Source organism: Peromyscus maniculatus, chromosome 15, assembly GCF_049852395.1.
Source record: "Peromyscus maniculatus bairdii isolate BWxNUB_F1_BW_parent chromosome 15, HU_Pman_BW_mat_3.1, whole genome shotgun sequence".
In the NCBI taxonomy this organism is placed as follows: Eukaryota; Metazoa; Chordata; class Mammalia; order Rodentia; family Cricetidae; genus Peromyscus; species Peromyscus maniculatus.
Window position 1 is genome coordinate 36,981,900 of NC_134866.1, and position 15,839 is coordinate 36,997,738.

The 15,839-nt window shown below is 37.6% G+C and overlaps 1 protein-coding gene across 1 annotated transcript in view; it reads right to left on the reverse strand.

The window, feature by feature from the left end:
• Positions 1-370: 370 nt before the first annotated feature.
• Positions 371-15,839, reverse strand: part of Fgf10 (fibroblast growth factor 10) — a 77,585-nt gene continuing 62,116 nt past the window's right edge. The window contains exons 2-3 of the mRNA XM_006983586.4: positions 8,736-8,839; positions 371-3,363 (exon numbers count right to left, since the gene is read on the reverse strand). Of these exons, the coding sequence (XP_006983648.1) occupies positions 3,166-3,363; positions 8,736-8,839 (302 nt within the window). The 3' untranslated portion in view covers positions 371-3,165. The remainder of the gene's footprint in view (positions 3,364-8,735; positions 8,840-15,839) is intronic.

Consider the following 15,839-nt stretch of genomic DNA (forward strand, 5'->3'; position numbering starts at 1 on the left):
TGTTCCATCGCCTGGAAGTCTGATTTTGCAGCTCCTGGCTTGCCTCCAAAAGCCTTTCACTGTTGCACAAGCCATCCTTGTTTTCAATTCATTCTTCTTTATCCACTGTGTAAACTAGGTGGACCTGAATAGTTAGGAAAACTGAAAGCATTTGGTTGTTATTAGGGTAAGGACAGCCGACTCACACATGTAAAACATTAAAGAAACCTTACAAATGTTTGAGTAATTTTTTTTCTGTTGTTGTTGTTTGGGGCTGTGGGGCATTTAACCACATCCTGTCATGCACACAACCCCAGAGATTCTCTCATTACCAGGTAGAGTTTTAGGCTAATAAAATAACAAAAGAGAGAGAGAGAAAACAAAGACAATATTTTTATTTTCTTTCCCCAGCCTTTTATTGCCTTTATTTAAATGTAACATAATATACACTGTTCAGCCTCTTAGGGGGTAGGAGGAGGGAGGGAGTGGTTCGATCTTTCAGGAGTCTCAGTGCCAGCCAGCGCTCACACGGCCTGGTATCTGTGGCTGACACCCTTCAGCATGGTGGGGCCAGCGCCCACACTTGCCACAGAGGCAGAGCTCCTCATTTTTTTTTCAAACACACAACATTTAGGACTGGACTCCTTTTCTTTCAGTAGTAGTAAAAGGGGCTATCAATATCAAACAAGGATGCAAATTTTTAATGCAGTAAAATCCTCACTCTTTATCAAATGGTTTCTGTATTTATCTCTGTTAGGATGTATACAGGGAAAGATGTAGAGTGGGGGAGGGGGAAAGATGTTTTCTATTTTTGGACTCTGCAAGCTTTGATATATTTTGCTAGAAGCTGTTTAATGTCTTGAGTACTATAATGATGACTGTTTACACGTAGTCTCTTTAGTAATCTAAATGGCAATGTGAAATAAGAATCCAGCGTCTGCCCTATTTGCTGTTACTCTGGTCATTGAATACCATAGTTTGTCTCCCCAAACATTTAATTTTGGTTGTGGGTGGTCTGTGTTCATGTGTCAGGTATAATTATTATTTTAAAATAAAAGAAAAAAAAGAGATACCCAGTTTTTCTAGCGATGCATCACATTAGAGGTCTCAGACTTAGTTGCCAATTCAATTTTAACATACAGAATCCAACCACAAAAGTATACATGTTTAAAATCCCATTTGTCACAAAACAAGTTGAAAGAAAAATACCATAAAAATGCAAATATACCCATAAACCAAAGCACTGTGCCTCTGTGCATTTCTCTTGAAATAACAGGTTTTCAAAGAATCATAAAATATGATCTTTGTTGGATTACCCTGTGGGAACATTCTGAAAAAGCTGATTTTTAAATAACTGATTAACCTTTAACTTAATATTTTAAATAATTGATTTGCACTGGCTAAGCATCAGCACAAATAAGTTAGAAGAGGTCCACAAATCACCAGTCTTTGTAGAGGTTAATTTTTTAGTAAAAAGATAGTTTGGTGAGTCTTTTGTTTGTACCAAAATACTGTATCCAAACAATAAAAATAAAAAGACTTTTCCAAACAAGAAATAAGATAAACTGCAGCATCAATATAGTGTTAAAATTATCCTTTGAAATATTTAGAACAAATAATATTTTTTGTTTACATTTTTAAATCACTACAGACACTGCAAATAAGGCTTATGTGTTTATTTAGTGAAATACACGTGACAGTGAGTGGTACACTTATGTTCTGCTTTCTATACCTGCTCTAAAAAAAAATGAATTTTGATGTGGTTATATTATGGAACCTTCTAGAAAACTTTAAATGTACAGAAAACAAGCTTTATTTGGTTTTGTAAAGACTAGATCATACAGCTTGAATGGTTTTCAGTATGTGGTTACACATATACCAGGATATATTTACTCAGTTTTAGCCCCTGGGAGAGTTGCACTTCATATGAAATTTCTTTTTTGGTTCCTTTTCGGGGGGAAGCATTCTGTGGGACTTATAAAGGGATCTTGTCTATGCAGATAACCTTTCCATCATTGCCACTGTGAGCTGTAGTGAGCCATCATCAGTCAAAAACAAAATCAATCAAACAAACAAACAAAAAACCAAATGAACAAAATGAAACAAAACAAAAAAACAAGGCTAGGATAAAAATCTAACAATTCATTTTCCTTCTTTTTGTATATTCATGGAGATGAAATAAGGCAATGGAAGAGAATTTGGCCTTCTATGTTTTTAGGTAAGGAAGCCTCAGGACTGATGTGTGTTGGCAAATGATGACAGATAGCTGTTCCTCAAGCTATAGCAGAACCCCGCCATAGATATCCCTGACAGTTCTTCTTGCAGAAGTGCAAATTAAGTCAACTGATAGCACATGGGGCACTTGTACTGCTCCCTTGAGCTCATCTCTTACTTCTGAAGTGTTTGCCAAGTTTTTAAAACACTTTGTCATGAACATGCATAGGGTGCCAAAAAAAAAATGAGAAGGCAAATCAGAGGGCAGCGCTGAGGATACTCTTTAAAACCCCAAAAGATATTTAACATCCTATTAAATAAATAACTTAGAAAGAAATAGTAAAGGATGAAGGCAGAATGCACAAGCATACCATACTATTTGTATTGTTAGAACAGTTTCACACTAATGTGTTTATATTTGTAAATCTGATCCAATTCTTCCATGGTGCCACACCCAAATCTCCTTTGGTTGTGCATATGATATGACCCAAGTGCTTTCCAGTAAATGCTTGCGTGTCTTACTGCTCATTGAATCATCAGGCTTGAATGAGCAATGAAAGTCTTTGATATGTGTTCATTATTCCATAAATAACTTTCCCAAAGATCATTCAACAGATTGTTCCATGTCCTTTAAGTTCTATCTCAGAAGTTCAAAAACAAAAACTTAAACAAACAAACAAACAAACAAACACAAAGAAAAACCCAGCCACAACATTGTTCACTTGGGGATAACTTCCATCCCACTTGATTTGCCTCTGTCTTGGGTATAAGGCATGACGCAGAGCTAATGAAAAGAACTTCATATGTCAGGAGTGAGTACAAAAGCCTCCAAAGCCTTCCTTCCTTTAAGCAAGCTGAGCTCTGTGATAGGTCTTTGCCTTTAACACTACAGTCTTCTGTGAGGATATCAACTCCAGCTCTTCCTGGCCAAAGAGTCTTTGGTTGTACTGTGTCCACCAACAGTGCCTTCTTCTATGAGTGGACCACCATTGGGAGGAAGTGAGCAGAGGTGTTTTTCCTCCGTGTTCTTTGTCCTCTCCGGGGAGCCCCTTTTCCATTCAATGCCACATACATTTGCCTGCCATTGTGTTGCCAGTTAAAGGATGCATAGGTATTGTATCCATTTTCCTCTATCCTCTCTTTCAGCTTACAGTCATTGTTAAATTCTTTCTGCAAAGGAAAAACATCGTTATTTATTTGTATGATGATGATACTGGATTCCATACTATGTAAACCATCTAATGAGCTACAGTCCATTGTCTTGTTTATAGCTGCCATTTTTACATAAATTTCTCACTTCATATACCATGCCAACAACAGAAGAGTCAAAATTCCTAACCACAAAACAGATTCTGTGTTTGAAAACACATGACTCATCTTTGATTAATCACCACAGCATCATTTTTCTGGCCCTTTCATAAGTTGACAGGCTTTGAATATAACATGGTTTAAGTGCCTAGAATGATTGTCAGGAAGTAGATATCATAGTAACAATATTTATGATGGGCCAGCTACAGGGGATAGGGTTATAATCTTGTCTTTCATAGTGTGCAATATAGATCCTATAGGAAAAATAGAATCACCAGAAATGTGGGCTCATCACATTTATAAACATTATCTACCTAAAGATCAACTCAAGGGATGTTTTTTTTTTTTTTTTTTTTTTTTTTTTGGTTTTTCGAGACAGGGTTTCTCTGTGTAGCTTTGCGCCTTTCCTGGGACTCACTTGGTAGTCCAGGCTGGCCTCGAACTCACAGAGATCCGCCTGGCTCTGCCTCCCGAGTGCTGGGATTAAAGGCGTGCGCCACCACCGCCCGGCTCAAGGGATGTTTTAAAGCTAAGATAAAGAAAATGCCTTGTGTGGAGATTGGGAATGTGGTTTACTTGGTAAAGTTCTTACATAGCAAAGTCTGGCTTGTAACTCACCATGTAGCTTTACTTCTGATCCAATTGCCTCTACATTCTAAGTGTTTAGATTATACATATGTGGTTGGGAAGCTCACAGGCCCTAGGAGTTAACCTACTGCTATTATTTTTATAAATAAAGAGTATCAAACTTCCCTCTAAATCTCTGTCTCTTTACTGGTAGATTAGCACACCCTTTAGAACTCATCAGAGAAGTTTCTTTTTGTAGTGGAGGGTGATCAGTGCAGAAACTCACAACTGGTCAAAGTGTGGAGAACAGATGTCTGTAGACTATAATTTACACCCATCTCCCTAAGGTTTAGGGATGATTATGTAAGAGTGGGGAGAAAGATTGTAAGACCCAGAGGTAAGAGAGTTGGAGAAAACAGTGACTGCAGGACATGACAGGACTACCACCACCATGGCACCCAAGAACCCACAGCAACTGTGGCTGTCTATAGAATTGCACAAGGTCAAGACAGCCGATATTCTAGCACAAGGTAGGGAAGAGTCATGGGCCCCACCTCTGAGGCACTATGGAAGGCAATAGCTTCAAGGAGAAGTGCCAGTTTTCTTTAGGGTCCTGGTCAGTCTACCTTTCCCCAGTGGATGATCCCACATCTAGGAATGTGTAAACAGCACAAATTTGAATCCATGGATATTTTCAAAACAGATGGCAGCAAACTGGAGGGAGAAGGTAAGGAGGTGGAGGTGTGTCTTGAAGAAGACAGGGTAAGAATCTGGTCTTGAATATGATAAAAATCCAGTGTATGAAATTCTTAAAGAGTCAATAAAAGTATCTTAAAACAAATATCTAAACAGGATTCTAAAGTGAATTGGGGGGATTAAAGAAAGGTTTTAGGTTTTCCATGCTTATATAGGACATTTGACTTTTAAATCATGGTGCTTGAGGACAGTACTAATTCATCTTCAAGACTTGCTCAGCTCTTTCATTCGAGAGGAAACTTGGAATATAGGACGCTCGAAGAATGGCTACTGAAATTGAGCTTATACTAGGTATCTAATCAGGATTTCTAACAGTATGCTTTTTAGATACTTAGGTGCTGCTGAGTGGGCAAGAAGCAGGGAGCATGTTTTCTACCGGGGAGCTGTGAGGTGGATAGAGACGTTTGTGTTTCACAGGGCTCTGGAAACTGAGCGGATCTAGATGCTATGTGTAGAGTGGGAGAGATGGCTCACATCACCTTCCCGAAGGTCACCACCTGTTCATAAAAGGCTCACTGGCAACCAGCACTCTGATGATAGAAATATCAGACGAAGGTCATTTCAGATAGTGAGCTTAAGGTGATACTGCAGAGGTACCCTGGCAGTGAGTCCAGACAGAGTGAATGAAGAGACTCACAGAGGAGATACTTGAGAGCAGGCATCTGCACAGCACACGAGGTGTGTCAGCACAGAAGGAAATGGGGGAGATGATAAGAAAATATCGCACATTTTAATGTCACAGTTCATTTGGGAGTGGGCTGTTACTCTCTTGATACCCCATTTTAAAATGAGCATGTTTTATCAATAAAATTAGTTTAATCTTCCCTCACAATATGAATTGCATACATTTAGTTTCTTAAGCTAAATTACATTAGCTGGCTCTACCTCTGAATTATATTGACTTTGGCTATGTGTATATTCACGTACCTCTTCAAAGAATATGTAAGTACACGCAATCCTCTTATGTACTGACTCTGAAACAGTGGATCACAAAGGAACCTGGACAAGATTAGTTGATATTTTTTTTTTTTTTTTTTTTTTTTTTTTTTTTTGGTTTTTCGAGACAGGGTTTCTCTGTGTAGCTTTGCGCCTTTCCTGGAACTCACTTGGTAGCCCAGGCTGGCCTCGAACTCACAGAGATCCACCTGGCTCTGCCTCCCGAGTGCTGGGATTAAAGGCGTGCGCCACCACCGCCCGGCTAGTTGATATTTTTAAAAGACCAAGATATTTTGCTTTGTTGGTCAGAATAGCTTTGAGCTCGTGGGCTGTGGGCTCCAGTTTTGCTCCTCTCTCAGCCTTCAGTATCTGGGGATGAATATTCAGGCCACTGCCTGGATTCAGACAGATTTTGATTTTTTTTTAACTTTAAAACAAGATTTATCTTATGTGTATGGATGTTTTGTCTGTGTGTTTTTCTGTATAGTCCCTGCATGTCTAGCAGAGCATTATATCCCCTGGAACAGTTGTGACCCATCATGTGGGTGCTGGGAACTGAACTTGGGTCCCCTGCAAGAACAGCAAGTTCTTTTAACCACTGAGCCCCCATCTTTCTATGCCTATAACATTTTTAAAAGAAAAATTATAAGCAGATTTTGTTGTTGTTGTTGTTGTTGGTGGTGGTGGTGATGTTGTTTTTTCCCCCCTTTTGGGATTTTTTCCTTTTTCCTTTCTCTCTCTCTCTCTCTTTTAAATGTGTGTGTGTGTGCGCGCGTGCGTGCGTGCGTGCGTGCGTGTGTGTGTGTGTGTGTGTGTGTGTGTGTGTACTGGGGCATGCATGTGGAAACCAGAGGATAACTTGTGGGAGTCGTCTCTCTCCTACCCTTTGAGTTCCAGAGAGTGAACTCAGGCTGACAGATATAGGGGCATGAACATTAACTTGCTGAGCTGTCTGGCAGACCCTCAAACATGTTTAATAAAAACAAAAGAAAAAGCAGTATTTTCAAAAAAAGTGGTAAGAATTTAAAGCCCTAAGTGGAGCTATTTTTAAAAAATATTCTATTGCTTTTTTAGGCTCCTTGGTGGAATAATATGCAATGAAGAAATTTAATTAAAATTCCTGTGGACCTCATACTTCAAGTATTTATCCTGGTATGACTGGCTTGTCCCTTAACAGCAGACCTGATATGAATAAAAGACAAAAGGAGGCCATTTCTAGACTGCTGGTTCTCAGTTCTCAGCACTTGACACCACGCTAAATGTATAAATTCTTGTACCCTAACTTAAACTCTGAATCAGACAAGCTGAGCCTACCTGGGTCCCATCATTATGTCTTTTAACAACTCCTCACATTGATGTTGAGGCTTACTCAGCTTTAAGAACTGCCAATGACCCTTATGCTAACCAAGAAAGTAAATTTATTTGCATGTTTAAGTCAAATTATTTTTGATGCTATGAAAAATGTAAAAGTGCACAATATCTGGTAGAAAAAAATGAAATTATTTAAAGTAATTGTGTCAGATGTTTCATCTCTGCCCATTGATATTACTATATATCCTCCAAAAATACAATTAAAATTTTATATAGCTATATATCATGTTCTCCTCTAGATTAGAATTCAGAAAAATTTAAATTTATGTAGTATTCCTTTGGTACAGTTTTTGGATTAAAACTATGAAACAAGTGACCAGCTTGTATTAGTCTTCAAATGGTGATTAAGTGATTGAAGTAGACTGCTAATGTCATCACATACTATTAATAATCTTCTTTTATAGTAATTAATTGTTCTATAGCTACTTCATATTTGTTGACATTTTCCTTATATATTATAAAATGCTTGAAGTCAAAGCTCTGTCTATCATCTATCTATCTATCTATCTATCTATCTATCTATCTATCTATCTATCTATCTATCTATCTATCTAATCTATCTATCTATCATCTATCTATCTACACAGACATGCTTGTATATTTGAAGTTGGTTTGCTTTGTTTGGGGACAGGTTCTCCGACACATTTTAGGTTAGTATGGACCTTGTGATCTTTCTACCTCAGCCTTCCAAGTGCTGTGATCATAGCTGTGCAGTACCATGTGTGACTCTATCCTTCTTCCTTGAGCATCTTTGGGAGGTAGGACAAACAGTATCTGGCGCGTAGCAGACAACCATATGTTTAACTAACATGTCTTCTAAAAATCTAAATAATATAATTGATATACTGCATATTATTCTGTTTCAATTATGATTGTGATTTTAATTATAAATAACTATTATTTTATGTGAGACTTTAAGAGATGGTCTAAATGAATTCAACTTGAGTTTGAATAGGTGATATTTAAAATACTTAACACTTGTAGGTATTGATCTATCCAAGGTCTCATGAGGACTATACTGAAAGAGTGTCCTATATTGTTAACTATATTTTTGTAGAGAGTATACCCTACTGTGAAGATACTCCTTTGTCTTTACTTAACATCTATAATGTTCACGTATAATTATAATTAATGACTATTACCTAGGTAAGTACAATTCTAGGGTTCATTGAATAACCTGGAAAAACATCAATCTCTTGATGTTTCTCTGTTTATGATTTTCACAAAAACATGCAATATCTGAACCCTCGTTTTCTCTTCACCTATGAAAGGTGCCCATAATATATGAGGTTCCATTCCATCCAAGTTTTTGTTTTAAGTAATTCTCCAGGTTGTCACCAGTTCCCACGCTACTTCATCTAGATGCTTTGGTGAAAGTCTGATTGACTGTGTAGTAGACTCATGGGCAAACAGCTCAGTAGATTATAGATCAAGCTTCTTTGATGGCCCTGGAGATGCTGGTGACCAGCCCCCCTCCCCCTGTGAATCCTCTTAGTAGTGACCAAATGACAACAAAGCCATTCAGTGTCTGCTCTAGGAAACCATCCAAGTCTCTGGGACTATCTTAGTGCAATGTGTTTTGAAAACAAAAGCTGGCTACTTACTGAGCCATAGAGTTTCCCCTTCTTGTTCATGGCTAAGTAATAGTTGCTGTTAATGGCTTTGACGGCAACAACTCCGATTTCCACTGATGTTATCTCTAGGATACCTAAAACACACAATTACAAAGAAAGTTGTAAATAGTCATCTGTGCTTAGCTGGGAGAAGGTAAAAATCAAAAGAAATGATAAAGTACATTTTGTATTATCCTTAAAGCAAAAATCAAATAATGGGGTAGCCAAACTAAGTCAAAATTGTGTGAGTATGTTGAAAACCCCAGTGAGTATAGCAAACCAGTAATAAGGTTTTGGGAAGTTTTCCTCCATTTTTACTCTGCGCATACACAGGCAAATGTTGTTTTAATTAAAATGCTTCCTTTGCAACCTCTGCATTTTCAACCCCATAAATATTGAAACTACTCTACTCATCTTAGCCTAGATTTCACAAAAACTTATCAGAGCCCACATCTGTACTGTGGCATTAAATTAAATCCACAGCATATGTCAATGATATGTCAGATTTACCTCAATCTGTAAAAACAATGGTAAACTATTTTTTCTTTGTAGCACATTTAGATAAACTAAATCCTTTGGCTGCATTTAACTGATAAATTCATTTTTGACCAATGTGTTGACATGCTGAGGCATAGAGAGACTTGTCTAGCATCCACATTGCCTTACAACAGCAGATACAATACTCCACATTAAGGGATTTTCTTTTTATCGAAAGAGAAGTGGAGGGAAGTAGTGTCTAACAAACAAGATTCTCTAGTAAAGGGTGTTTAGTTTGGTGCATATAAAGATATTTTCAGAAAAGTTTGTAAATAGCTTTGGAAAAGGCATCTGGCATATATAGAATGCAAAAAGCCCACCCATTTTCACCAAAGACTACAGCAAACTAAACTCATTTCACTATTTTTTTTATAGAGCTTTCTTGGGCTGGTAAACAGCATGGTGAGGAGAATGTGGCATTGGGAGCTGGGGTATATGTATTTGACTCCTGGCTCTGCATCTATTGGGAAATGACCACAGAAGTTGTCAAGCTGCTCCATGTCCCAGTGCCATTTGAAAAGTGGGCAACATAACAATATTTCTCTCAGTATCTTGCTGTGAAGACAAGTGAGACTATACACACAAAATGATTAGAGTTTGACTAGAGGTCAAGGCTTCAGTTATGATTAGAAGCAATTTTTTTCTTCTCTCTGACTTTTGAAACTTCTTCAAGAGGCTGTGGAAGTTTGCCATAGATCAGACCACCCTCCATTGTCTTAGCCAGCTGATCTGGAAGGAAATCCTAAGTGACCACATATCGTGTGTCACCTAAGATGACAAGCACTATCTTCAATGTGGTATATAAGGTGCGTTCTCAGATATTTTTCATTCTCTATGGGAAAAGTGGCTTGTATTCAAGATATGAATAATTTTTCTCCTTTTCTTTCCTAGGTTAGTCTACTAGAAGCTGGTAGAAATGCTAGACTTTTCTGACAGAGAAGTTGACATAAAGAGAGACTTGTGCTAGATAACATGAAACAAAACCTCTATCCATGTGTCAAGGAAGTGTTTGACTTCACACAGCACAATCCTCATTAACACAGCATCTCATTGTGTTTGCAAACCCAAACCAAGGACAGATTGGGAGGTGTATTTGGGACAATGTTTAGGTCATCAGTATCTCTCACTCTATGCTGGCTGTTGTCCTTGGGATACAACACACACACACACACACACACACACACACACACACACACAAAGTCATTTGCATATTTAAAAAGTACTCTCTTGCAGTTCATTACTTTAATTTCCATAACTGTTCCATAAGGAGGCATTATTATTCTCATTGTCAGTTATACATTAGAAAATGGAAGATAAAGTTATATAGGTTGCATACAAGGTGATTGTTAGGTGCTGTAGGATGGTCTGTATGTCAAATTACTCTGATTGGTCAATAAATAAAACACTGATTGGACAGTGGCTAGGCAGGAAGTATAGGCGGGACAACAGAGAGGAGAAAAGAAAAGAACAGGAAGGTGGAAGGAGTTACTGCCAGCCACCACCATGACAAGCAGCATGTGAAGATGCCTGTAAGCCACGAGCCACGTGGCAAGGTATAGACTTATAGAAATGGATTAATTTAAGGTATAAGAACAGTTAGCAAGAAGCCTGCCACAGCCATACAGTTTGTAAGCAACAGAAATCTCTGTGTTTACTTGGTTGGGTCTGAGCGGCTGTGGGGCTGGCAGATGACAGAGATTTGTCCTGACTGTGGGCCAGGCAGGAAAACTCTAGCAACAGTTAGGTCAGTCATGGCTGTATACACCCAGTCCTGGGGCTTTCACACTTCCTTTCCCCACACCTCTGAATATTTTCATTTTTCCCTCTTTCTCTTTCCTACAGGGGGATTCTGTAGGAACCATTTAGCAATATGATTCACTAAAAGCTCTTATTAAATGCCAACATGCATGTTATTCTCCCAAGGATGTTGGTGTGCCACATGGGAAGACATCTGAGTTTCAGAGGGTGAAAAAGCAAATCTAATAACCTTTGTGACAAGGAGAAAATACCAACTAGACAGGAGGCAGTATTCCTATGTAATGTAAAAATATTGAAGCTGCTTTGCCTGCAGAAGAGGGAGTGCATAGTTTTAGTAAACTCTGAGATAGTCCACATGCATTCTACTGAGACAGGAAACTGATAGAAAAGAGAGGCAAGAAGAATGATTTTATTATTACTGTTATTATTATTATTATTCACAAATAATAAAATAGAAATTCTGATGGAGAAGCGATAGGGGAGAGCTATGGCAATAAGACTACACTGAACAAAGTAAACAACATGATATTTATATCACCAAATCCTTCGCTGGTTGTTTTGGAGACTTTATGGCACACAACAGGTTCACAAAAATACACTTAAATTCTTTGTGTTTTACTTCAAATGGGAATTCAGTATGTAAAGGGCTGATCAAACATCTTTTTTTTTTTTTTTTTTTACTTTAGAGTTGGCTTGGATAAGCATGTAAAATATTTACTTTCAATCATTTTTAAGTTGAGATATTAAAATGTATATATCTAAAGGTCATCACATGATGCTCTACCGTATCTGTGTATTTGTTCATATCAGAATAAGTTTGCCTTTCTCTTTAAAAGAGGTTTGCTATATTTTCAAAATAGAAAAAGGAAAGCCTTAGGTCACAGTCATGACTGCATTTATTGCAAGCATCTGTGATTATGGATGCTTCTTTGTGAAGAACCAAGCCTGTAGGGCATCTCTGCTTTTTCATATGTAATATCTATAGTTTCCTGTTTTGGTTAAAATTATAATTATCAAGTTTGCCTTATTCCAATTATTTTTGGAAAGAAACTTCAGAATTTTTTTGATATTCATTAGATCAACAGCTGTTAAATTTGTATGTGTCCACTTTGACATAAAATGCAATGCCAGTTGAAAGACCTCCTGATAAAGAGTGAGTAAAGTGTATATGGGACCTCTCTGCATTTCTTGCAACTTATATGATGCTACAATTAACTCAAAAATTAAAAGCTGCTAAAATCTTTTGAGAGCCAAAGAGATGGCTCCATGGTAAAGATGTCTATTGCCAAACCTGAGGGCAATTATAATACAAGGTGCTTTGATAGTCTTAATCAATATATTGGAATATATCATGTTTAGCATAATGGTATTAAAATTTTAATCTTTTAAAGTTAAATCTCTCCCTCTTTCTCATGAGTTGTAGGGTCCCAGTCTGATCTATTATATGCTAACATGGAAAGACATCTTAGGTAGCCATTACTTTTAAACTATCTACATCAGGGCTTATGTAGTCCCAGTGAATAGTGTGAGACACTCTTCATGGCTATGCATTTCATCTCCTAAGAATTCCCACTTTGGATCTCATCTTTTTCATAATTCATCTTCATTAAAGAATCATAATAACAGCTGGGCGGTGGTGGCGCACGCCTTTAATCCCAGCACTCGGGAGGCAGAGGCAGGTGGATCTCTGTGAGTTCGAGGCCAACCTGGACTACCAAGTGAGTTCCAGGAAAGGCGCAAAGCTACACAGAGAAACCCTGTCTCAGAAAAAAAAAAAAAAAAGAATCATAATAACCACAGTGATGCTCATTCTGTATACTTGATACATAGTCTTTAAAGGACACAAAAGAATCAATGACTGTGCAAGGCAAAATGGGACATTTCTGAAATAAAATTTTGTTTGGTTTTGATAGTAGTTATACTTGTGAGATAATAAATTAGTAGGTTCATATCTAAATATAACAAAAATAAAAGTAAAAGAAAACATCAAAATGAATTCATAGGAAATGTTAGTGAATTATAAAATGTGTTTGATATCAGGTATTGATTAATTATTGTAAATGTGAAAAATTGTAAAGCTTTTAAATAGTCTTCAACTATTGGTTAATATAAGTAGAAGAATTTTGAAATGATATTGAAAATTATTTTTGGTGTAGATTCCTTGATTTAAACAATATTGATTTTTGGTCAACAGAAGACAATAAAATAATATATTTGTATTCAATCATTGAACCATCGCTCCAGCTCCCTTAATTTTTTTAAAAAACAGTGTAGTACAGCTAAGACTGTTATAAAGGACCCTCTTATGTCATACACTTTTATATATGACTCAAATTCCCAATTAATTTAACAAATTATATCAGAATTAAACATTATCCCTTTTACATACAAAAATAGCTTTGGAGAAATTACTAATTATAAATTAGTGAACATATATTGTTTTGAATATGGTTGATTTGATGTTTGGACCTAAAGCCTCTTCTCTTTCTACACTGTTTGGCTTACTGAATAGAACTGCTATTGGTAATACACCAAAGCCTTAGATAGAGTCATGAGGGTGAGGTAGGTTCCTATGGTGGCATTCATGGCTAAACAAGCAAAGAGGCCTGAGCTAACTTGTTCTTCTTAATCATGTGATGCTGTCTGTCATGTTGATGCCACAAGGAGGCTTTACCCGATGTCCACATCTTGATGATGAGCGTTCCCTCTTCTGGAACGGTGAGTCAGATAAACCTGTACTCCTTACATGGTATACAGTTGCATTTGTGTTGGAGTTGAGGTCAGTTTCCATCATGCTTCTCTCCTTAGGGTGACTAACAGAACATCTGAAGCCAGGATCTCGTGTTGTTTTCTTTCTACCTGTTGTGTTTATTTTCTCTTTGATAATCACATGATACCAGAAGATCAGAGACATTAGAGTAAAAAAACTGTTACCAAAAACCACGGGTGTTACAGGTCCCCAAAATACTCCATAAATCTTTGATAGAAAAAAAATGAGATCAAAAAGGATTATTGTAGTCTACTTATGGAGGGGAGCTAGGCATATTAGTGTCTGTTGGTGTACAACCAGTTTAAACCTGTCTGGGTTTTAATGGTAATAAAATGTCATTTATCTTGGAGTCACATCTGTAATACTAGAGTGCAGGCCCTCTAAAATTTATCTCCCCTCAAGAGCAGTGAGAACACATTTTTGACCTGTCTGAGATAGTACATTTGGTTAATTCTACAATTTAGCTTGGCTTCTTTTGAAAGAATGTCTATCTAAGTAATTGCTACATTGAGTATAACTAGAATAATATAATGTGTGTGCTACTAATTTTATTTAGTTAGTTAGTTATTTTTGGTTAGCTTCTCCTTCCCTTAATTCATTTTTCTACTCACCCAATGTTTTAAAGGGAATGGCCAGGTCCCATTGTCGGCCATGCAGTTTGGAAGAACACTTAGGGTGAAGGAGTGAGTTAGCAGGAGGTGTAAAAGCTCAAAAGAGCTCAGCTTTCCATCTTGGATACTGGATAGCTAAGTGATTCAGGTAAGTCAGTTACAGTCTTGGAGTCTTAGTTTTGTTTTTGTAACTTGGGACAAACTGCTCATAGCTCACGGGGTTCTGTGGTGTTTTAGGGAGAGGGGGGCATTAAATCTGTGTCCTGTCAGCTCAGTCGTAGTGGCACCACGCTAACTAACCTACCCTAGTGGTTCCCAAACCCAAACCTGCCTAGCAACCATCTGGAAGACGCGTTGGAACACAGGTTGGTTAGGTTTTTTTCACTCTGTAGGTCTAGGCTGGGACCCTGGAATTAGATTTTCCAGCATGCTGATTTTCAGTCGGTGCTGGCTCTGCTAGCTCAAGGACCACCCACTGCTCTATACATTACAACTCAGAGGCGGGGAGCAGCTTTGATGCAGGGAAGCCATGGCAGAAACATGTGTAGGGAAGCTGAACCACAACAGGAAGAGACGCAAATAAGGGCAGCAGTTAACATCCCCCGCAAAAGCTTTTGATAGATGTGGAGAGAAGAGGATTTTCTTCTGCATAACAGGTGTGGGATTCTTGACATCCACATAACTGTCAAAACATGAATTGGGGATGGATGTGCTACATATGTATTATTTCCTTTCTCAGCTTTTTAAAGATTGGAAATAGTATTATTATCAGAGGAGGTTGAGAACAGTTCAGTGGTTAAAAGCATGGACTGCTCTTGCAGAGGGCCAGAGGGTCCAAATTCCTTCTTCTAGCCTCCACAGGCACCACACACATGCATAGTATGCCTATATACATGCAGAAGAAACATACATACACATAAAATAAAAATAAATATTTTATTAAAGATATTATTGCTAGATTTTTTTACTTCTAAATATGACTGTAGAAATGTAAAAAGGGAATTTAGGAGACTTTAACATCTTTTATAACATTCTGAAGTGATTATTTATATCGACAGTCTAAGGATGAAAGGCCTGTATGTCACCCTTAAAGCTTTGCTCATGGCTATGAAGCTGACTCATTGCAATGGGGATTCATTTTATCACCAGCCTTTCAACCCAGGGTTGAAGGAATATGCTTTTCCTAGAATGATCTTGTCTTTCAAAGAAGGACAGAACAGGCCTAATGATAAGTCTAATTCAGGGCTATCTGGCACAGTTATAGACGGGCCTCCTTTTCAGCAAATGCAGGATAGCTATTTAGTTTATTGACTACAGTCCCTTCAGAGATCCTTGAAATTCACTTAGAATTACAGATAGAAATTCATCTCAAATGAGAAAATCATTACCAGTGTTCCACGAGGAGAGATATATTTCTTA